General features: G+C 39.3%; 1 protein-coding gene across 2 annotated transcripts in view; it reads left to right on the top strand.

The window, feature by feature from the left end:
• The first annotated feature begins 11,199 nt into the window (after positions 1 to 11,199).
• IFTAP (intraflagellar transport associated protein) overlaps positions 11,200 to 24,780 on the top strand; it is a 28,086-nt gene continuing 14,505 nt past the window's right edge. For both annotated transcript variants that reach the window (XM_068193744.1, XM_068193743.1), the window contains exons 1-3: positions 11,200 to 11,336; positions 22,977 to 23,134; positions 24,672 to 24,743. In XM_068193744.1, coding sequence (XP_068049845.1) covers positions 11,225 to 11,336; positions 22,977 to 23,134; positions 24,672 to 24,743 — 342 coding nt within the window. In that variant the 5' untranslated portion in view covers positions 11,200 to 11,224. The remainder of the gene's footprint in view (positions 11,337 to 22,976; positions 23,135 to 24,671; positions 24,744 to 24,780) is intronic.

Genomic DNA, 24,780 nt, shown 5'->3' with positions numbered 1-24,780 from the left:
CGGAGCCCACACCCGGCGCGGCCGCGGGCTGCGCTGCTGCGGCTTCCCGGGGCGGGCGCGGCCGCTCCCACGGGAACGCGGGCCCGCGGGCTGCTGGGGCCGGTAGTTCTCGCTGGGTGCCCGGCCCGGCACGACCCGCGCTTCCTTGTCCCGGCCGTGGGGAATCGGGACCGGCGGGCTCAGAGAGCCGGCGGCGGTGAGTGCGGCCGCGGGGCCGGGCTGCTGGCTCAGCCCCGGCGCGCCCGGGGCGGAGAGAGCGGCGCCGGCGATGCCACAAGCCGGGATTTCCTGCCCGTTTGTCGCCCCGAGGCGGCCGGGGATGCCGGGCTGGAGCCCTCCGGCCGCCGCAGGGCCGGGCCCCGAGCGCGGGAGCCTCGCCCGGAGGGGCTCGGGCTCGCCCGGGGCGGCAGGAGGCTCCCGGCCGGGAACCTGCCCCAGGGCCCCGCAGCCGGCGGGCTGGAGGACCGGCGTGCTCGGGAACTTGAGATGCACGTTTTGTTTACAAGGAAAACGTCAGGATTTGTTGAGTGCTTTAGAAGGAGGAGGTGCCCGCTGCCTTTGCAGCCGTGCAGGGCTGGCTGGGGCGGCGGGGCCCGGGGTGAATCTCAGAACAGCCCGGTCGGGATCTCGGGATTGCGAGTCCCGGGGCCGCGGGGCTTCACGGCCCGCGAAGCCTTCGTCTTCCATCTGTGCGCTTTGCTCATGCTTTCATGAATAGGTTTCAGGGGGTGTCTTTTACTCTCATAAACATGTTTGTTTGAAGACTGAAAGGAGTTCATATAAGCAACCTGGATATTGACTGTGAAAGAGCTTTGAAGAGCACAGACACCGAGGGGGGGAATAACTGGCTGATTCATTGGCAGTGTCCTTTAGTGACTGTAGACTGATGCCCTTTAGCAAATGCCTGTTTTCTGTCCCAGCTTTTGCCAAAACCCCAGAATTTAAAGATGTGGACGAAATATTAGAAAAAACTCACTCAATTCTATATTTTAAAATGTAATAACTTAAAAAAAAAATAGGATTCATATTTTCATACTTGCTGCTTTTCATTTTGCTGTGACAACAAAACCAAGACACATAGGGTTTCTTTCTTAAGGAAGGATCGTTATCTTCTAGTTATGTGATGTCAAAATCTGGGGGGATCTGAACAACGTCGTGTACAGGAAGAGTTGCTGTAAAAACATGGGAACTGATGACACTGACTACATCAATTGCCATGTTGTACCATATTGCTGCACTACCTGCCTGCAAACTGGTATGGGAACTGCTGTGCTAAAATAGGGATCTGCCATGGAATATTTTTCAAAGGTGAGATGTTTCAGGCCAGAACGCACATATAGGGTAGGCATAGCCATTACTGAGTCTATTTGAAAAACATTCCATGGAATGGCTGTCTTACCTTGTGGAATCTTCCAAAGATCATGGTTGAGTTCTTTTCACTATATAGCCTAATGCCTCTGCCCTGAAGGTGCTAGTTTTTTCTACATTTAGATTTCTTTTTAGAACTACTGCACTTCTAAAGTTCAGGTTATAAGTTAATTAAATTAATGAACCCTTTTCTGAGCATGTCGGTATACACAGCAGGTTGTGTCCTTATTATGCATGAAGAAAGACTTATGAATTTATTTACTTTCAGGTGATATGCTAAACAGGAATCTGCTGCTTGTTTCTTACAAGCATTCAAAAATGTCATCATCAGAGGAGCTTGCACTAAGTTAGGTTTACTTGATTAGATGTCATTTGTCTCTTCTTTCATATTGTCTGGTTACTTAGCTTCTTTGGTTTTACAGGATTTTTAGAAAAGTAAAATGTCTTCTGTACTGAAGGTGCTGTAAGAAAATTTCTGTTCTATATGAGAAAATTAGAGTTCTTTATCTTCTACCTCTCTTGTTCTACATTTGACTGCTGGTTTATATTTGAAGTCTGATGAGAGTATTAAAAGTGGCAATCAATTTAATTGGCATATTGGTATGCATCTTACATTTTTACATATACTTAAAGAATCTCCAAATCGGGCAATTATTAGTGTTCACAATGTCACAAACTATTTCCCAAATATTGAGTAGTACTCACTTCTGAAGAGTTCACTATCTGAAGAGTCTGCAGATAGAGTGGAGAAATGATCAGTGAAAATTTTTTGATTGATAGACACACAGAACATACTGGTTAAAAACACTTAAACACACTTCCTTGTCTCATAATATTTCTTGAACTTTACATAAGCAAACAGTTCAGTATGTAATGGAGGGAATGCTTATCTGAGATTTTTGGACAGAAGTAGCTCCTTAGGCACTGGCTGGAATTGCTTTGGCTTTTTATGTATTTTCCTGTTAATTACAGTGTGTCAACACAGTGTGGTTGCTCTTTGGCTATGCTGACCTCCAACTCTAACCTTCCAATACCACTGATTCCTTTGGGCCGTGGCTCATCTAACCCTGAACAGCTTCGCAGAGCCCAAAAGATCTAACCTTATAAACAAAGAGTTTGAAGTGCTTTTTTTGTGGCTTTATGCTCAAAACTGGAGTTGGATTAGCAGTACAGCTAGTACAGAGGGAAACAGACAAATGCCTTTGTTGTGGTGCAACACAGGATACCGGGGAAGAGACACTACAAGGAGTAAAGACAAATAAGAAGAGCAGGGGGAGTTACATAAACAATTGCCAGTTATGATGACTTGAGTCATGCTTCATCAAATATGGTGTTTTTTAAAAGGTTAAACTTTAAGGATTATACAAGTAAATGAGAATCTCAGCATTACTTTTATAAGCCCCCTGTTTGGGAAGCAGTAGAGACCTGAGCTAGAAACTAAACTAACAGAAAGAAAAAAACCCGATATTCTCTCTGTGTTTATTTTAAAATCAAACTGTATTTTGAGCAGGTTTTTCAGGTAAGAATTGTTTATATGGCAAGAAGAGATTATAAGGAATTCAGGTTTTGATGGATGCATTGGAAGATACATTTGTAGAAGGATCAAATGAAGACAGAGGTATTTTTAAAAAACACTAATTAATGTAATTTGAAATGTGCTTGCTGTGGAAATAGATGGACATAGTTACAATTTTGGGTGATGTACCATTTCAGAAACCCTATTAGGTGTTCACAGAGATGTACAGGATGAACATCTTTTAGAGGCAAGGGGTAGCACTGAATGACCTAAACACCAACTGACATTTCATATACCTTTGGATAGTCTTCCTTGTCTTCTAGCGTCTCCTATGGAAGCGAGTCTGCCATTGTTATACGTACTAGACCCTAGTAAATCTAGGATTTATGAAATGTCACTAGATGACAGTGTGGCACTGAGTCACTCCCAAACTGTGTTTATTAGTTGTTGTCCTCTTTGACCCTATGCAGAAATGGTTTGTTCACCTATGTGCTTTGCCTGTTACCTGTTAGGCAACAAAAATATTCTAATGAGGAGAACAATGACTAATCAGTGCTGCTGTTTAGTGTGACATCTCATATTTTTCAGCTTTGAAAGTATTATTTGTAATAATTTCACAGTAATTTGAATGCTGCAAAATAATGAATGACTAATGAGTTGATCTTATGAACTGTAGCAAACACAAAGAACCTTTTTCATTTATACAAAAATAAGATATTTGAGCTGTACTGATTGGACACTGAGAGAATGAAATACAGGATATCATGGAGTCTTAGCTGGTAAACACCCATTGCTGACTATTAATTAGTTTGCAGTTATTTTTACGAGAACACAGATACCTAGTATATAATTAAATAGATTTTGCAGTATTGTGGGTTTTTTTTCTTTGACAGATCTGTTTTTTCATTTCCAAAATGGAAAAGCGTACCCCTGAAAAGCAAGTGCTGTTTCCAAATTATCCACAATCAAAATCATATCCAGACACACAGAGAAATTTGAAGTCCTCCATAAAGAAGCTTAAGGAAGGAAATTTTTTATATAGTATTTCTCAACACATTTTCTAAGTGTATGAACCAAGTTTGCTTTGGGCAAAGCAGTAATTTAGACGTACCTGGCTGATAGCAGTTTTTTGCGTCCTCTGTAATCTTTCTGTGTAATTGGGATTCAAATGTGAGCAATGTGAGGAATCTTCTGTGACAGCCCAGGGGTCTCGTGGCATGGAGAGACAGCCTGATAAAGGGGATTCTATATGCTTAATTTGCAGATGTGCTCCTGAGAACTCAATCTGCTGTGGCTAACTGGCTGTGACTGGTTTGTTTCCTTTTCCTCTCTTGTCTTCAGATGGCACGACAAGAAACCCACCAGCCTCCAGAAGCTTTAACTCTTTGCTGTGGAAGAAGCTCAGAGTGACAGCAGGTGCCTCTTAGGTTGTAAATATCTGCAGCATAAGCTTCTTTATGGTTGAGGTTTTTTATGCTTTTTTCTTTTACACCTATCAACCTTGTGATCATCTTCAGAATTTTTCAGTGCTATTTTAAAATGTAATTTAAAATAAATTTAGAGTTAAAAAATAATTTCAATAGGTAATAAAAGAAAACAGCTCTTGCTGATTGGCATACTACTTTCCCCAGGAATGCTCTGCTGCAAGCAGGCAATGACATTGAAACAGAGCAAAGGAAATGACAAATGCATGCAGTTCACTGTGTGAGGGCTGACTAAAAAGTCCAACTCAAAGTCCACTGAAGTAATTAGAAATGTCTTTTTTTCTCCTTTGGTGGCCTTCTGATCAGACCTTGAAAGACTAATAAAACTTTACACCCTTCTGTGGAATTTTTCATCAGTTTTGCAGTGCTTTTCTCCAACACCAAATAAATAATGAGACGCTGGGAAGTCCTCTGGGAACATATCCTTTCAACAGCTAGCAGTGCTGGGGCACAGAGGATAAGCCACTTGCATAACACAGCACAACAGACAGAAAAACCTGGAAAACAATTTACTCTTCATAGCTCCCTGCTTTTGTTTTCCTGGCCCTACTTCACCCACTCCTGAGTTACAACATCTGCTGCACAGTATTTTAGAAATATCTCAACTCCCATTTGAAACTGCTGTGAGAATAGAAATAGAAGGAACTTGAAATGGAATTTGATTAGTACAGCAAAGCAAACTCACCAAATGTTTGTGAAAATTGTCTTGAGACACTGAATAACTGTAATGCAGATAGTATGTGGTGATGTTTCTCATCTGAAATACAGCAGTGTTAAGGCACTGTGCCCTGTAGCATCCATATGGGCCTTTTCTACTGAAACAAAGATAAAAGGAAGCTGTAGTGCAGAGTTGAATGCTGAAGAACTTCCCCCAGAGTTAAGGGCATTCAGATCACATTTATTTGTATTTTCAGTAGGGCCTAGATAATACTCAACAGCTTTTTATCAAAGTGTTTGATGTATTCTGACCCTTGTTTGGGTCTGCGGTCAAAGATCGACTGGCAAAAAAAAAAAAAAATCCAAGAAATATTTCAGTGAAAAATCTGAAAAATCCAGTCCCCCAGTTGTGTTACTTTAATATTTTACATTCATTTTAGACTTTTTTCTACCAGTTGACATGCCTTGTCTTTAGAAATTCTTTTCCCAATTACTGTAGTTGAGAAGATAGAGAAATTATTTTTTTTTTTGGCAACAGCATGTCATTTTTGGATGAGAACATGGTGTGTCTAAGCTGATCTCTGTCAATGACAAAGTGCTTTGGAGAAGCTGCAGCAAATAGCTTCAGAATATTGTATCTACATGGTAGGGAAATTATGTTCAAAACTGTCCTGGTCATAGCAAGAAGATCTTGGATTTCCATCCTAAATTTAAGTGGCAGAGAACCCTTGTGAAAAGGAATAAATAGACTTTTCCTTCACAATTTCTATTTTAATAACATGGACAGAGCTAGTATGTTTTCAGCAGATTGCTCACTGTTACAGAAATGCTTTATTTCACTTGGTTGTCTTCTTCTACAATTAATTTCTTAAAATAATATATTTTTAGCATCTTCTTCATCCCAAATCATTCCAAATTGCATTGAGATATTTCCAGGCTTTTCAGCATATTTTCTGCCAGTAAAACACAGTCATCTCTGAGCTGAAATGTAGCTGGCTTCCTGTGGGTTGCAGTAATGCACTCCAGCTCAGCAGGGACAGGGAAGGCTGCCTTACTCATTTGTGTAGGGTTTGCCAGCCAGAATGGAAATATGCTGGATAGTTAGCCAGGACCCACAGGCTGAAAACTGTAAAAAAGGGCACAGGGAGTCGAGCATCCTACAGTCTTCAATTTTCTGTCTCATCTAAAACTGACAGTAAACAGTATTTAACTTGTGAGGGAGAGGGCTTTATTTGGAGGGCTTATCTAAAATATCTGATTGAATCCAGCTGTGCTTTGACTGTGAGATCCTGGACAATTGCATTCCAGGAGGCAGTGGCTGAAGCAGTTTGGATGAAATGTTACCCTTACCATGGGCCTCCAGGTTGTCTTTAAAGGGAGCAGTACTCTTGAAGCCATTGGAAATACATTTAAAAAAATTCTGCTCAGGTATGGGACTGGCATAATAGCACTGAAATCCAAAAGGATCAATATGCTTGCTTGCAATTAAAGCCCTTGGATATATCCTTTAAAAGCTCATATGAGCTGGGCATGAGAGGCACATGTTTTTGTCCATCTAAAGGTCAGCTCTCAGGCTCAGTAATGCACTCGGGCAAGCAGATGCAGCTCTCATCCACACAAATTGCTGATGCATTAAGTGTGTGCCCTTAAGGCCTCCTGCTGAAGGCAATGGCAAACATCCAGTTGATTTTAACAGGATTAGTTGTCGTAGATCACATTTTCATCTCACATGAATTGCGAGATGTTGGAAGGAACTTCTTCTGAAAGTTTTTGTCCTTTGTAACTTTTGTTTTTTTACCTCCAGCTGGGTTGACCTGCACCTGCTTGTGGCCAGAACTTGGTGCCTTTGTGTTTGCTCCTGGAGCTCTGCCTCCCCACAGGTGGTGGTAGCAGGGAGGAGGAGGAAGAAAAGTAGGGCAGGACAGTAGAGCAGGGAGAGCTTTCTTCTGTAAGTGTAAATTTGCAGATGTCTAGACAAGAAGGAGGCAGTTTTCTGCCTGCAGGAAAATGGGTAACTGTGTGACTCAAAATGTTTTATGTCTTTCTCGAGCAGGAATTCCCAGAATCACACCTTTCACCTGGCCTACTTTTAAAGCACCGTCCTGGGATGTTTGTTAAGGCAGCAACCATGGTGCATAGCTAACAAGCAGCATTTGTTAAGGACAGGCTTGAGTTCAGCTTTGCCTGCCTCTTTGCACCATGGGGGCTGATGATCTGCACTGCAGGCTCCAGTTCAGCATGGTGGGTGTAGGAGTGCCCTGCTGACATCTGCTTTTGCAGTGTGGAGGAGGCACAGCTTTCTGGGCCATTTGTGAGGGTGTTTCTGATGAGGCTGTGCTTTCAGGGTTGCATAAGCAACTATGACAAGCTGCCAAAAGGGCACCCTTGCATCCTTCCCTTGCTCATACTGCACGTTCCCACTGTCCCCTTGTATGGGCAATCATGGTCATACAGGTGAAAGGCAGATTGGAAAATATGTCTTTAAAACAGAATAATATATGCATCTGCTCTGTTTACGCTCAGGTTTTGTATTGGTAGTTTATTTTGTCTGCCCAAGAGATGGACTGGAGTGGTAGGCCAGGAGGTGAAGAGGAAGTAAAGGTCGTGGTGGCCTTTTTGGGAGCAGCCAGAACCTAGATAGACTTAAATTGATTCTGAGTGCACTTGTCTGCTAAAATCTCATTCTTTTTGCAAAGCTCTTACCTCATTCTTCATTGCTGCAACAATTTTGTTAAAGGTGTAGTTACTGTGATAGCTCTATAGGGAAAAAAGATGGGGCATTGTCCAGTGGTAATAGAGTATACGATTTAAAAATAGTGTATTTATGTTCAATCTGATTTTGCAGACATAGATTATAAAATCTTGATAACAGGTGTACCTAGTGGATATTTTCCATGAACCTGTGGGTGAACTATTAAAAAAACCCATTTATTATAAAAAAACCCATTTATTATTCAGCCTTTTTTAAAATTTGAGAATGACTTCTAGGAGAGCAAATCCGTAATGTGAAAACCTGACTTGAACCTATGCTAGAAGTGCTAGTAAGGACTTTTTTTTCCCTGAAAAATTAAATTACATAAGATTTTATTGAGTTTGTAGAGACAATTAGCTTTACTGCTCTTTCCTTTAAAAAATTCATAATCTTGATTTTTCTTTCATTGCCTCTATTGTATTTTAAAGAAACATAAAGCACTTAAAAATGCAACATAAACCAGGAAGTTTTTATTCCACCACATTTTGTGTTGTTTAATAGAATTAATCACTGTATAATTGAAATCATGCTAATACTCACTTGACCTGCCTCTGTGTTTCAATGCAGAGACTTCTGATTTGTTTTAAACTGCTCAGAAGAAGACTGTGTTTTGAGAAATAAAATTGATTTTGCACAATCTGCTGATGATCAGCAAGGCTTAATGAGTGATCACCTCAAGAAACCTCATTAAAGTTATTTGGATGGATGAACAGGAGTGAATTGCAAAAAGAAGAAAGCATAGTTGCTGCTTGAATGTATCACTTACTGTTATTTGACTATAGAAGTGTCCAAAGCCAGCACAAGGAAAGGATCAGATACCCTTGCTTTACTTTCCTTGACACTTCCAAGTTAGTTTGATTCCTTTGGGGAAAAAAGAAGATAAGTTTTTGATTTTAGTAGTATCTATTCTCTACCAGAACACTGCAGTAATTTCATTCCTTGAAGTGTCATTGTATCAACTTTTTAAATTGTCGAGGATTCCAATCCATTACTGTGTATTTTTTCATTTTTTCAGGATAGTTTAAAGAAGTCATTTCTTGAGGCTGTGAATTGGGGGAAACCATTTACTTATGTAGAATCTACTGGTTAGCTCCTTACCAAAGGTGAGTCTTCTGGTCAGCCTGGTTTCAGCTGTTCACCTCACAAAACTTTTCTGTGGCTGACACAGTGTGGTGATGGTTTAAGAGAGACTCTGGAATAAAATAGGTAGGAAACAGCAGAAAACAAAGTGGAATGAAAATGAAAAAAATACCAAAGCCTTGATGGGTTGAGATAAATTTTTGAACAGCCTTCTTGAACCATCCATCCTAAGCGCATGTTCAGTTTCAGGGGTAGTAGATATTCCCCACATACCATCATCTGCACTTGCTGTTATTTAGGGCCATGCTACAACACCAGGCAGTTTTTGAAAATGATTGCAAACAGGGAACAGGTAGTTCTGGCTGCCAGTCTCTGCTCTCTGTTGTCTGAAAGAGTGGCTGTTTTTCTGACAGAGCCTGGGCTTTTGCTGGTTTTTCCTCTCCGTGAGATGATTCTGTAGACCTCAATAACAGCTGTGCAGGGGAATATCTGAAGTGAAATTTCCCACATTCTGTAGGAAGTAGAAGCTGCACAGCAGAGTAAGAATTGAAATACATGATTTTGGTACCACCTGGCCTGGGTGCTGAATCTCAGGCTGGTGATCTGGTGGCTGTAGAGCATGGCTTTCACAGAGAAAGCTGTCATGAAGATAGTTAAGGATATGATTATGCTCCCAAAATGCATATTAATTTTCTAGTTTCCTAGAGCATTTTAGAGTTAATTAATGTAAGATTGGCCGTCAACCCTCCACTAACCTGTTTTTAAATAATTTAAATTTCTGGTGACTCATTTTTTTAATCTATTATTTGGAATAGCATTTGTTTTCCTTATGGAAATGTTTTGAAGTTTATTATGTTAGTGTTTGTAAGGGAGTTGGAGATCCTAGACACCAGACTTCAAAGAAAAACAAAGTTCTTAACTTTTTATTGATTAGATATGTATATTTGTTCTTTTACTGTAGCCTTACAAATCACAGCACTATTTCAAGTAATGATTTTAATAATGATAATGAGGAATAGAAGGCACTGCTTGCCTCTCAAAGCCCTGTAATAGACATAAACAACTCTGAGAGTCTGGTGAGTTATATTCTGCTTTGTCAGTCCACAGAGAGATTAATAATGATTGGAATTTTGTAAAACATTAGAAAACCTAAACTTTAGGTCATCTGGGTATGTATGTATTTTGATATCTTCAAAACATTAGTCTTCCTTGGAAGCAGGCCATGCAACAAAATTAGAGTTTTATGTTGGAAGTCATGCTTTATTTTTTGTCTGGTCTCCAAACAATTCTTCGATCTTACTTAACTTCAGTATCAGGTTGGCGGCCCTTCCTTAGTATCATTGAAGTTTTGGTGAAGAATTAAGCTTTCATTCCCCAAATGTACTTCTTACTGTTGTGGTAAATCAGGAGAGGAAACAGAGGAACACATGCAGATCAAGCACTTCATGTATAATGCGTTCCTGCATCTTGATCAGGTTTATGTGTGCAAACTGATTCTATTAGTGTGGACCTATGTGTATGAAAAATAAGTAATACTGCTAAGTGTTTAGCATCATGCAGCTGTTAACATGCATTTACACAGATTTTATGAGTTAGGAGCAAGGTTAACTTCAGCAGGCTTCACCAAGGGCTGTTCAGGACCCGTAGAGTCTGGTTTAGTGATGAAGGTGGGGCTGCAGAGCTGTTGCTGTGTGACTGGAGAGTGGAGCTTCCTTCCTTCAGCTCTCAGCATTTGTTCCCTTCTCAAGAGTGGTCCTCACATTCCTGCTGTCCAGCTCCAGCATGCAGCATGCTCTCCCTGTCCTGTGTGCTGCCTCAGCATACACACACACACACACACACACACACACAGAGACATGTGTCATTGTGATTTAACGTGTGGTCCAAAATCTGGGTTTGTGGCTTTGATGGTACAGTGAGCGGTGCACCTGAAGATGATGGATTCAGTCCAAAATTTGAATGTACATCTGTGTCCTGGTTGTTAAATACAACATGCTGATGAGGGGTGTTGCTGTTTCTGAACAACTTAAGGGAATGAACAACACCAAGAGAAGCTGGCACTTCTGTGGCCCATATTACCCAATGTCATACTTTTCAAGCATAAATGATCACAATTTCTCCCTTTGTACTTAAAATTTCTATGTCCATGTGAATTTTAGGGGAAATGTTTACTTGAGTAAAGTTCCACTGATGAAATCAGAACTTCAGAAGGAGAGAAGAAAAATTATACTTTCTAGTGCCTATCTATGTGAACTAGGGACTTTTCTGTTGATTTGTTTTCTGCCTGCAGGTATATATAGCTCTTTTCTTTCTATTTCAGAATCAGCCTACAAAAACAGATATACCTATTTGACTCTCAAGGTGTGGATGATGATCATGGGAGAACAACTGATAAAGAACAGCATCCTTGATCAATTTATTAATAGTCATGAGCAGTCATATGAGGAGTTTCTAAATACATTCACATATCTTTTGAAAGGTATGTAATTTCCCAAATCTCCTGTTAGATACCACAGACAGAAGGAAAGATAAAAAGCAGTGGTATTTAGTGTCATTGTGCTACTCACCTGCTTTGTGACTTTAGGCAAATCTTTGTGATGCTTTTGTTTTTCCACTCAGTAGTGGGGACCCTAAAGACAACTTTCTACAGATTGTTTCCCAGGCTGCTGTGTCTCTACAGGTGGTTAGCCATTTATGCTTGCTTTAGGGAGGCAGGGGGAACATTCACTCTCTGGAAGGATATATGTTTTCTAAGTACATCTTGCATTGTTTTGCTTGAGAAGTCTCCATAAAAGAAGAGCCTAAGGAAAGTACTTAATAGTGTGAGATGGCCTGAGATTAGGAGTGTGCAATTTGGGTACTTTTACAGCTTAACTAACAGTAGCCCACTTTGCTGTGCCTGTGTGTGTGCCTTCTACAAAGTGATTGTCTTCTGTGATGAAAGATCTACCTGCAGGGATGTGGATGTTGTCTAAATTGATTTCAGCAAGGTTTTCAACACTGTCCTTCACAAAATCCTTGTAGGCAAACTCAGGAAATGAGAGCTGGATTAATGGGCAGTGAGGTGCATTGAGAACTGGCTGAGTGGCAGATCCCTGAGGGTCATGATCAGCAGCACAGGGTCTGGATGGAGCCCTGTCACTGGTGGTGTCCCCCAGGGTTCAATACTGGGCCCAGGCTGCTTTACCTAATTCATCAATGACTTGGAGGAAGGGGCTGAGGCCTCCTCAGCAAGTTCCCTGCTGACTCAAAGCCAGGAGGAGTGGCCCATACCCCAGAGTGCTGTGCCACCCTTCAGAAGGGCCTCGACAGGCTGGAGAGATGGGCAGAGACCTTCTGAAATTTAGCCAAGGCAGGTGCAGGTCCTGCTCCTGGGGAGGAATAACCCCCTGCACCAGCACAGGCTGGGGGCTGAGCTCTTGGAAAGCAGCTCTGTGGAGAAGGACCTGGGGGTCCTGGTGGAAAACAAGCTGTCCGTGGCCAGCAGTGGCCAAGAAGGCCAATGGGATCCTGGGGTGCATTTGGAACAGCATTGCCAACAGGTTGAGGGAAATGATCCTGCCCCTCTCCTCAGCCCTGGTGAGGCACATCTGGAGTTCTGTGTCCAGTTCTGGGTTCCTCAGGACTAGAGAGACATGGAGCTCCTGAAGAAGGTCCAGCAGAGGGCTACAGAGATTATTAAGGAACTGGAGCACCTCATTTAGGAGGAAAGGCTGAGGCAGCCTGGGCTGTTCAGCCTCCAGAAGAGATGAATGAGAGGGGACCTTATCAATGTCTATAGGTATGTGACAGGAGGGTGTCAGAGGATGGAGCCAGGCCTTTCTCAGTCGTGCCAAGCAATAGGACAAGAGGCAGTGGGCAGAAACTGATGCACAGAAGTTCCACCTGAACATGAGGAAGAACTTCTTTACTGGGACGGTAAATGGGCACTGGAACAGGCTGCCCAGAGAAGGTGTGGAGTCTCCTTCAGTGGAGATACTCAAGTACTCTCTGGATACAATCCGGTACAAGGTGCTTTAGGATGACCCTGCTTGAGCAGGGAGATTGGACCACGTGACTCACTGTGGTCACTTCCAACCTGAGCCATCCTGTGCCAAGCTAACAGGTAACTTAGATGAAGGTACAGCAGAACATCAGATAGATGATTAGGCTGAAAACATCTCATGCTCTGCAGATGAAATAAAAAGGGAGATTAACCTTGATCTGAGTGTTGCTGAATTACAGAATTCAAATTCTGTAGCTCAGGTACACATTTTTTAACCATGTTCTGACAGGTGCCATAAAAATAAGTGCAAGCTACATATTACTCACAATTCTCTTTGCCACTGCTTTGCACTAGAAGTGATGTCCTCATACTATTGCAAAAGCACTGTTTTTTTCAATTACAGCATGTGACATGCCCCATTGATTGGTACTCAGAAGTCTGTCCTGTCCTTATCCTTCAGGCAGAACTAAGTGTCAGTCACAAGCATTAAGCAGAAAACCAATGGGGAAGCTGAAGCTGCCACAGAAATAATCTTGTGGCAACTTTCTGTGTCTCCTGGCTATAAAATATAGAAGAGAAAGGAGACACTGAGGGATGAGATAAGAGGATTGAAAATCTGGTTCTGGTCTTATGTATGATTGATACACTGGGGATAGCTCCTATCATAGAGGCATGCTCCATATCATGATGCTACTTGCAAAAAGCCTCAGCGTGTATTTCAGTCACTTTCACTGTCACTGTAGGCATTTTCCACTAAAATCATGTCAAAGGTAGAGTTTTACCTGAATCAAATGCTTAGAAATGCAGGTTCTTATGATGGTGTGAACTGAACAGCTCAACTTTTTTCCTCCCACTTTCATTTTCCTTTAAAAGTACCCAACACGCCGGTTTGCATTGTAAACTAGTGACCTGCAAAAATTCTACTTAAAGCATAAACCATACATTGTCATCTGATAGATTTTTGTCTGTCATAACATTGGAAACAGAAAACACACAAAACTAATTGGATCCCATTGATTTCACAGAATAACATATTTACAGAAGGCGATTTTCACTTGTGCATGAATTTATACTAGGTGTGGCATTGCAAGGATATTTTCAGCTGATGTTTCTGTGTTATTCTTGAAAGCATCTCGTAAGAATCTGATACCCTAGAGATTTTTAAATTTTTATTCATATGTTAAATTTACACAAAGTGAAGCTGTAAAGAATATACCTGGAGTAGAAAGATCCAAGCATCCTTGGCTGTTCTGGCCTAGCTAAAAAGAACTTTTGAGGCTATAAATAGCCTGGAGTGACCCCCTGTGAACACATTAGGACCTTCTGCTGAGAGTATAGTTTCATTCTTAAAAATGTGGGAAACGGGATTAACGAATTTTTAAATTCCCAACTTCAATTTGTCTTTTTAAGAATTGCCAATATCCCAATCAAGAAAATCACATTTTTAGGATGTTGTCTTTTTATTGTGTCTGAATGTGTGATATTACCTTTGACTACTTCTATTCTTCCTTGTGCTATTTGGAAAGATACTCTCTTAATTCACATAGAATAAGATCTGGAGTGAAAATAAGTCCTTCTAAATTCTATGTAATTGGTTTCATGATGTGTGTTTGGTTTAACTAGCACAGAGATATGTTGTAACTTAGCTGGACCATAAAGTGACATCGTTGATATGGGTTTTTTTTTTTAATCTTCCAGATTTTAGTATTCCTAAAAATCTCAGTGGTTCTGTTTTTTAAAATGTGCTTGGTGCAGTGAGAAAATGAGAGTTCATAGACAAATTTACAAGTAACCCCTATAGCAAGACTATTACTTCATGTTAACAAATCTGATGGAGAATGCATGAACATACGTAAATTTATTTTTAAAACTCTGCCCTCAGCATTTAAAACATACTGCTCCAACAGAACATGACCTATATAGCTTAAATAAATAATATTTTTAAATTATAGGAGTACTTCCTCCATAAGTGGAATTTTTTTAAAACCTTTTTAATTGATTCTGTAATGGATGGGCATTTGATGGCTAGGTTCAGATTCTAGTTAAGTCTCTTTATTTTTCCTTTTTAGAGTATCCAAAGTCTGTTTTTTGTCATAGGGATAATAGTAACTAGATGAATATATGGGCAAAAGGACTGGTGAACCCATGGGAAAGTAATTTAGTAAATTAGAGCATGAGTCCAGGAAGATGAAATCTTTCATACTCGCTGTAAAGCTTTGCAGTTGAAGGAGCCTCAAAAGAGCTGAATTTGCAGAGGAGTGGGTGATACAGATTTCTGCAGGTATGGTCAATGAGTGGTATGTTCAGAGCTACACACTTTCTAGAAAAACTTTGGACAAAATCTCATGGAAATCTATCCAGCCCTGCTTTTGAAAAAATTGCCACAGAGGACAAAAGCCTCTTTCAAATCTTAGGGAGAGTGTTTGAAATCTGGTGCAGAGCTATGATGCTCAAAATCAGAAGGCAGCATCTGCTTATTTTTTAAAACTCAGAGGGAAAATGGGAAATTCACTGGAGCATAAAATATCTCATTTGACCTTGTACAAAAAATACAGAAAAAAACCCCCAAACTTAAGTGTTCCAAGCTTCAACATTTTCATCTAGATTTTAAATTACTCCTCTCTCACTTATAAAAATATGGGATTAGGGATCATTCAGCTGGATAGGAAAATGCTACCATGGACAAAATTTTTACTGAAATCCAAGTTAAGATTTGCATTTTTTTCATGATTCTGGGCATTTGACCACTAGGATTAAATGAATTCCATTTTTGCTGTATTTCATATACCTCCCACTGCCTCACAGTGTGATGAATTCCAGGGACCTTGTTTAGACCCATCTAAGCAAGCCACATCGTGGAATGAAACTTCTTAGCCTTGGTGCTGTTGTTTTGATGCTTCTGTGCTGAACAAACTGTCAAGTGGAGGAAGTTTGGAAGTGACTGATCACTTCTGTGCTTACAGGTGGCATGGCAGGGCCATATTCTGTGTTGTGCTCAATTTAACTTAATTCCCCAGTGAAAGCTGGGCAAGGTATTCAGTTCACAGTCCATTTGACTGTAGCTGTCTGCTTCCTTTTTACATTAACCACATTTAGGAAAAAACAACAACTTTAAATTTCCTATATAAGTGTCAGTAGGGGCACTTTACACACATCAGTCTTCACAGCCGAAAGCATAGCACAGAACTATATGAGAAGTGACAGTGAATGGACTTTTATTTTAAAAATGGACCAGTAGGACAATGGTAACCCCAAGAGAAATTTCAACCTATGAGCAGATTTGCCAATAAAAGCAACCAGACAGTTAAGTAAAACGAATTAAATTAATCTGTCATCCCCAGGGAACTTAAACAGGGCATGAAATAGGGAAACAGCATCAATTCAGAGCTTTTTATTGATGTGTTGCGCTTGATCAACTGATAGAATTGGTTGGGAGACAAAATTTGCAATTTTCAATTGATCATAAATTCAGTAGTTATCTCTGTGTAGCCTTCATTCAATATAGTATAAAATCAAATACCATACAGAGCCCCTAAATGTAGAAAAAATCCCAGACATAGAAATGCAAACTTAATAGATTATTTTTGAAATAATAGTAACTGATCTATTTTATGGATATTTGTTGTCCCGGTATTTGCTCTGCAAGATACTTCATCTCAATTGTATAGAGAGAAAAAATTAGGCTGAAAGAAGGGAAATGACTAGTGCATTTGCAGAGTAGCTCAGTGGCAGCACCAGATAAGTATAGAGGCACTCAGACTCCTGGAAACTGGAACACCCTTTGAACAGTAGTCCTTCCCTAATAGCAATTCTTTGTTTTCTGTGATGCCTTTATTACTAAACAATTTCTGAAGAGTATTTCAGATTTAAAAAAAACAAACATGTATTTTCATTCTCTTGCATAACTGAGATTCTTTACAACATCAAAAGGGAAATATTTAGTAATTGTGCTGTTGATACTTTGGTAGAGGTTCTATCCTATAGTGGCACATTGGCAGTGATTGAATTCTGCTAATATAAAAAGTAGTAACACCGAGTGAATTCTGCTGTACCTCATCACCTTGTCTAGAAAGGCATCAAAGTGCACTAAGTGCAGCTCTTGGCTTAGTTTCATGTATTGCAGTGAGCTGAGGATGCCTTCTTCCCACATGTGGGAAGGGCACAAAGCAAATAATATCAGAGATCAGAGCTATGTATAGTGACTCAACAGGACAATCAGGAACAGAAGTTCCAATTTAGTGCTGAACTCTTTGTAGAATTGGGTACTTTTCAGTGTTCAGTATAAAATTAAATAGAAATGCCTAATTTCAAGAAAGTAGGCACTTGCCTTTAAAAATTAAGTCAGGCCTTTTAGGGATGCCTTAATGTTGTGATTATAATGTCCAAATTCCAGCATTTTCAAAACTCTTCGGCCTTCTGACATTTTATTTTGTTCCCACCTGCTGTCATCTTTTTTATATTACTTGTTAAGAAAGGAATACTTTGTATGAGAATGTCAGATACTTTTCATTATATACAATTTGCTTGTTTCTTACAGCACTTACTTGCCTCTTTGTGCTGAATTCTTCTAGGATGCAAGCACACAGAAAGTCTTCAAGATTGATTCTGCCCTGATTTATTAGTACATCACATGCTCTTTTAAAGTGCTCCCAACATATGTATTTAATGTAGTTTCCTTGTGCTGAGGAGATCTTTAAGCAAATTTGCGGTTTCTTTGACGGTAAAAAAAAAAATCATAAAGCCAAGCATTTAAGAAATAAAAGGTTCAAAGTATGGCTTAGTGTAACCCAAACTCAGGAAGAAGTCTGGAGTTCTTGTACATCTGTTGAAAGAAAGAGGATTTTGCTTGTACAAGCTACTGAAATGATGAAGTGCACGTTTGCCTTGCTGTTTAACTCACAACATTAGTATTCAAATGGAGAAGGTATCCAGCAACAACACTGCTGAGCTGTGAAAGAATCATATGAATTTTTAAATGATCAGATGGGATGAATGAGGAATAAACAGGAAATGCCATCCCTTTTCTAGCACTGAGACTATCAAAAGCACAACAGAGATAGATATGGATACAGATAAACACTACATAAAACCAGAACACATATGTTCCATTAAGTACAAAAGGAGAGATACTGGTACAATAAAAAACCAGCTAAATTTTTGAAAATTAGCAGCTCAGTTAATTTTAGAGAAGTATTGCTGTACATTAAGCTAGAGCAGATCTGTGAGAATGGCTGAAATATACTTGAAGTAGCAATCATTCGTCATTCCCCTGAAGGAACACATAAAAATGTCCTTTCCTGACTTATTTTTAAACATACTACAATAAGTGTCTAAAAATGGCAGTCAAAATTAACTATTAGGACTTAAGTGTTTACAGTTTTAGGTTAGAGTTAGTCCCACTGAAATTACTTGTCCCAGTCCATGGAATAGGTATTTATCCTGTCTGACGAGATAATACAGTGGAATTTCCTTAAGAAATGGGTACATTTAAATTAAAAAATCAAGCCCATATTACTGATTATAGTAAAACTTGACCTCTTCTGAAGGGAAAAAAAAAAGCTAAACAGTACTTTGTGCTGATTGTTTGACATTTAATCAGGTTAAGATCAAAGACATTAGGGGAAAAGGCTGCACCAGCTGAATTTTGTGTTACAAATATTAATTTGCACACTGAGGTAAATGTTTTAGGCAAGTTATTTGCTGTAAAGGAGTTCTTCTTGCTCAGTACTACTGTGAGATCACTGCCATTGAAATCAGTGTGGATTTTGATGGAGTAAGATTGGAATGGACCTTACAGGAGTTCACATAGTAATGAGATAGACAATGCAGATGCTGATTGTGGGCAGGTATGGTACAATATCTGTAAAATATCCGCTGCCTTTTTGGGTGGCTTCAGGAGGCTAAGCCCTTAGACTCTTAAAACAGGATTACATGATGAAGTTTAGGTGCCTGAATTACATCTGAATTGCTCCTAATTTTGGACAGGCATGTGGGACTCTAATACTGAAATCCTCCAGGTGCATACTATATGGTATAATTCTTGTTTTGAAAAGTCAAACTGCATTGATATATAGCAATTTATACATAGAAATACATGGAAACAGAAAGGTATCTGGTTGACATAAATCAGAATGGCTTTTTTAGGCTAAGTAACTTTAAAACACTATGTATTGTATGTTGTATTCCCAGCAGGACAATATACAAGCATAGGGAGGCTGCAAATTTTGTTAGGGTTACTGTGTCATAGGGTTACTGCAGGAAATGTGGGAGCTACTTTGATTGAGTTAACAAAAATCAAGAAAAGGTTCTTAAAATTATCTTCTCAGCAAACTGGATTTTTAGCCTTGAAATTCCTTGTTTTCCTCTTACAGCTTGTAATTTAGGGTAGATTAATGCAGTGCTGTACAATGCTTGCATAGTTGCAAATAGTTAAATACAGATAGTTCTAGAGTGTGTTACCACCTTGCGAACATGTCAAAGTGGTATTTTATGAAAACATTTCAGTGACAGCCTTTATTCTTGTTTTAAAATGTTTGCTGGTGGTGTGTTTGAAGAATGGAGAAAGTGAATGAACATGACATTTGTATTTGTTATCTCTGCTCAAGACACTTATCATAGTACTGTGAGTAATTTTTTTTTTGTTGTTGTTCAGGAGTCCTGCAGAAAGTCACTGTAATATTTGAATTCCAGGTTCTCAATCAAAGAATAACTTGGAAGAGATTTAAGGGATTCATAGGCCTTCTGCTGGCCCTTAGTCCAGGATTTGTGGACAAAAAAGTAAACTGGAACTTAAAATAGTAGCTTTGCTCTGTTGCTTTTTTTTTTCTGTTGTTGTTTTATAGCTAAAGGGGCCTGTTTCTAAATCTCAACAAGTTTTTATATTTGAAATAAATTAATCCAATCGGAAAAAGTGGGAAGTACTTGTTAGTTTGAATTGTTTTGTCCAGTGTATTATCCAAAGCCATATATACTATGGTATGTTATTGATTGCTGTGTCTGGTCTGGCTTTGAAATGCTTCAGACCATGAGAATTTTATCATTCTTCTGGGGCTACTATGTCATCTGAGAGATTTCACTGACAGTAAGTTTTTCCTGATAATACAGGTAGCTCTCTTCTCTGGTTTTGTGATAAGTGACTCCATTACTCTTTGAAATATGTGGTAATCACTAGACATTCTCAAAACATTCCCATCCAAATTGGAAGACAAAGAGAATTTTAGGCAATATAGAGGATAGATAGCAGGAGAGAAAAAAATTTATCAAGTTGGATATCCTTTTTGATTGAAACATGTTTCTGAAATCTGCACCATACTTGTAGTGACACTCAATTATGATGGATATTGCTCTTGAGAGACTCAGATGTACTTTTGTAGAGATCTAAGTTGGCTTGTTATTTCATTTTTAAGATACTGACAGTGAAATGACTAAAAAGTGAGAGAGAATCTGTCTGCAGAATAAATATGTGAATCTTTATATCATTTCAGCTTTCTTCCTCTGCTACATTTTGTTGTGTTTGTATCCCTTATTTTTGATTTTTGTCACATATTGTGAAGGCCAGTGTTCTACAACAGGATCTTGGCAGGTTCAGAGCTGTGACTGAATAATGAGTCCATTATCACTTAGTCAGGGGAAAGGCAGAGTGATCCTCTTGCTGGCTTGAATGTGATCCTTCCTTCCCCTTCTCTTCAAAAAGTAAGGACAGAAGTGGTTGGAATTCAGAACACTATCAAAGAAATACACCTGTGATGCTTGTCTTCAGACTGTAGTTTCTTTAACTTCAAAACAACTTTTATGTGGTTTTTTTTTTTAATAATATTTTTAAAGTTCATTACTGTTACTGCTTCAAAGGGGCCAGTTATGTGGTGCATGCTCTGGGAGACTGTAGGTGTCAGGAGTTGCTTTGGGCAGCTGAAGTTGGCTCTTGCTGGTCCTGAGGGGCTGTGCTCAAGGCTGGCAGCAAAATGTTTAAATCACCTGCCCCCCTTTAATTCATATGGCATGGCCTCATTATGCACATGGTTGCATAGCTGATATTCTGTCCACAGAATAACAGCTGCTTTGGGTTGCTTAGACATTTTTCTTCTGATTTTTTCTTCACAAGCAGTCATGAATCTAGTATCACATTGCAGTGCTGAATGTTTCATTGAATGTATTGTTTAATATTCTCTAACCCAATAACTTTGCAATGGTCTTAACTAGAAAGAGGTTTCTGTCAAAAGTTTATGACTGATCTCTTAGGAAAAGGGACAGTGCTTCTAAGCTGTAGTCTGGGATTGGTAAATGGCACATAAATACTCTGAATGCAGTTGATTTCTTACTAGCTCATTTAACCTATCTGGCTTTTTAGCTGTGACAATAGCTCAGGTGTCCAGAAAATATATAACCTAATAAAGCAAGTTTGTCAGCTTATATGTGTGCCTAATTTTAACTGCCCAACTATATGTCATAGGTCTTTTGATGCTAAAAGTGGTATTATTTTCTCTGGAGAATTCAGAAACTATATTTTTGAGAAGGATGATCCAATTTATAGCCCAGAATAATTGACCACAGCAGTATACAAGAAAAGTATGGGCTAGCGCAGGAATATCATGTTGGCTCTATGAATTATGCTTCTGATCATTCAAATTATGATTTCTTTTGTCTCTCTGTTGGTCTGGTGAGAAAAGTGTATGGCTTCCAGAATTTTTTTATCACTTCTCATACAGAAATGCTCCTGATGTGCACAAGGAGGACCCTGGGTTGGTCCTCAGACCCTGCTGGTACTCTGCTGCTCTGCAGATGTTTGGCTGCATTATTTGCCAATACACATTTGCCCCAAAATACATTAATATTTTTTTGTGGCTTATCAGTCTTTATGATAAAGCTTGAAAGTTCTTAGGGTAAAACAGGAAGCCCACCGTGTTTTAATGCTAAAGTAAAAGAAGATGGAAGTTTTTTGAGCTAGCCATCTAGTTCTTTCTGTAAAGTAGGGTGACAATAAAATTATCTTCAAATAGTAGGTGACTGTTTTACCAGTCAAGAATTTAAAAGAGAGTTTCATGTCTAATACTGCTTCATTTCCATGGCTTAAAAAGAGAGTATGGTGGAAAAAAAGTGATGGCTCATATATACTGCTGTATCCAAATACTGTTTTAGGAAAGTACTTGCAAAAGAAGCAGGGAGAAGCAAGATGTTACAGAGACCTGGGACTTAGGAATTACGCAGAGCATCCATCTGTTATGTGAGCATTGAAACCTGTTTGCTGGATTGCTCTGGTGTGGTGCAGTTTGCTTTCTATGAACCCTGACTCTTGTAAGTGTGGACTTCAGGTTATGCCCAGCCTGCCAGCCCTTTCTGCGTGTCACAGTAACTGCAGCACAGAGCTGTCCCAGGGGATTAATAATTCTTTGCTGTATGGGTCAACATAGCAACCCCAAAGGCATCATTAAAACTCCACAAGAGTTACTTCAATGCTTACAATACATAATTATGCTTTAGAAATGCAGCACAGTGTTTCTTACTGTTGCAAAGTAATTTTTTCAAACTAAACCCAAAAAGCTTAATTAAATGAGCATTTATTTTTCATTAAGAACATGTGGTGTGAAGTTCATTTTAATTGATTGACCTATAACTGCTCCTTATTTGATAATGGGACTTTTAAAACAAAAAGTACTGCATTTTTATTTTGGCTGTGATTACTTTATTTTTTGCCAGGTTGAAGGAAAAAAACCCAACTATTCAGTGTGGGTTTGGAAATCCATACTTCCATGTACATAGCAGTCAGTTTCTAGATGCAGTAAGGTGTAACCTTACTGTCTTGCTTTTTGGGGTATTTATATACTTGGTTGATTTTATGAAGTTTTCTGTATCTTGCAAAAGCTTTTGTGATGATGAATTCTTCAGTATTGAGGAATAGGTGAGACTGTGCAATTGAAGTTCAAACTGCATATTCAGTTTTGTGGTAAAGTCTGGTAAGGTTTTATGCTAAAGTTTTATTTTATACTTAAAATACATGTTATATGTTGTACACAGAAGCTTTCATGAGATGAAAAGTGAATGTGTAAAAAAGTCAATATTAAATGTAATTAAATACGTGCTTTTCTTTTTCTTGAATTGTGCATTATGCTATCTGATCTGGTGTGATTCTGCTTGCAGAGAAAGAAGGAAAGACAATTCAGGGAAGTAAAGTGGACTCCTTAAGAAAAAAAAGTTTTACTTCTGAAATACCAGACAGAAATAAACAGGATGGCTTGCCTGAAAGAAGCAAAGAAATGTGGGTGTCATTTCCACCACAGATGCCAAATGAGAAGGAGGTAATGAGTTAACATTTGTCCATGTGGACGAGCACCACATTTAAACAGATGAAAATATGGAGAGATACACTGTCCAAATGTTAGAGGCTAGTGGTATTTATCCTATGTGAGGCAAATATTTAAAATACTACCTAAGTGTTAAATGCTTAGAGAGGCACCTGCAGAGATTGTGTTTGGCACTGGCATTTGCCCTGCTGAAGAGCTGCCATAATCTGACTAACAAATAAGGCACCCTGCAATGAGCTAAGTAATGCTTTCACTGGAGACTGCAGTTTGGGGTAGAGGTTGGCAAAAAGGAAAAAACATCCTGAGAGTATGGATGCCACCAGCATGGACAGATTTATTTGTTTCTTGTAGATTTTAGGAAGTACAGAGTTCTGTGTTCCTGAAGCTATGCTACTGCCTGAAGTAAACAGTAGTCAGGCCAGAGGCATTTTTGATCTTCTGAAACATAAGGGATTAGGGATTTAATGTGTAGGGACAAGAAAAAAACAGACATCATCTGGAAGGGAGGGAGATGGAAATCTGAGTCAACTTGTTAAGAACTTTTGTTCTTCTGCTTGAATAACAAATAATTAGGCTGTGATCTAGTCTGTACTCAAAATTGCCCTTCATTAAACTTTTATTAAAAAAGGAGTAGCAGGTCCTTTTATGAAATACACAGAGCAACACACTGAAGTGCTTTCAAATGATGGGCCTGCCAGGCCTCAGAGCACAAGCTGCCACTTTCCTCCTTGCTAGGACATGTCTTTGAGGTAGAATCAAGCAAGGCTTTTAAAACAATTATGTTCTGTCAGTTGATTGTGTAATAATAATGACAATTTTTTTTGCCATTTTTTCATAAGAAGTATTGTTTCTTCTTTGGTATTAATTTGTCTTTGTGTCTCTTACTTTAGCCACGCTTAATTGTCTTTCTGCCACATAAAGCAACATACAACTTCCATTATCCTTTATGTGATGGAACTTCCATAAACCTTTACGTATGTTTTTGTTTCTAAAGAAGAAAAAGCTTCAGACATGCCTGCACATTTTTGTCACATTAGCAGTTTAAGAAACAAATACAATAATAGTGGAATGCAGCAGAAAAATTGCAGTGTAGTAGCAGGAAGAGGCTGTGATGCATTAAGTTGACCACTGTAACCTTTAAGCCTGTCCTGAGAAAGGAAAAGGGGGAAAACACTGCTATTGAAAACAACGCTACCATTCTAAATGTTGCTTTTTAGGCATGCTATGATTATTTGCACTGTTGTTCCAATTGATTCAGTCTGGTCCCATGTAGGTTTTCAGAGAATTACCTGTACCTGTTCTGTTTTCAGGAGCATTCCATTAACTTCTTAAAAATGTTTATATACATCTATAGAGCTGAGGAATGTGTTCTAGGCGACCCTTCTTGAGCAGGGACAAGGTGACCTGCAGTGGAGCCTTCCAACCATACCCATTCTGTGATTCTGTGAACTATGTATAAATCAGTAGGAGCTTTTGTTGTGATTTTGATTCTGTTTCATGCATGTAAGTATTTCTGTCCATCTATCTACAGACAATGATGAGTGAGAGCTCAGCAGCTGGTGTCACTGATGCAAATAATCTCAGTTTGTCTGAAAGAGCGAAGGTGAGGTTTTCTTTGATTTTCTTCAAAGTGGGGATTA

This window comes from Anomalospiza imberbis, chromosome 6, assembly GCF_031753505.1.
Source record: "Anomalospiza imberbis isolate Cuckoo-Finch-1a 21T00152 chromosome 6, ASM3175350v1, whole genome shotgun sequence".
In the NCBI taxonomy this organism is placed as follows: Eukaryota; Metazoa; Chordata; class Aves; order Passeriformes; family Viduidae; genus Anomalospiza; species Anomalospiza imberbis.
This window is presented reverse-complemented; position numbering and strand designations above follow the sequence as displayed.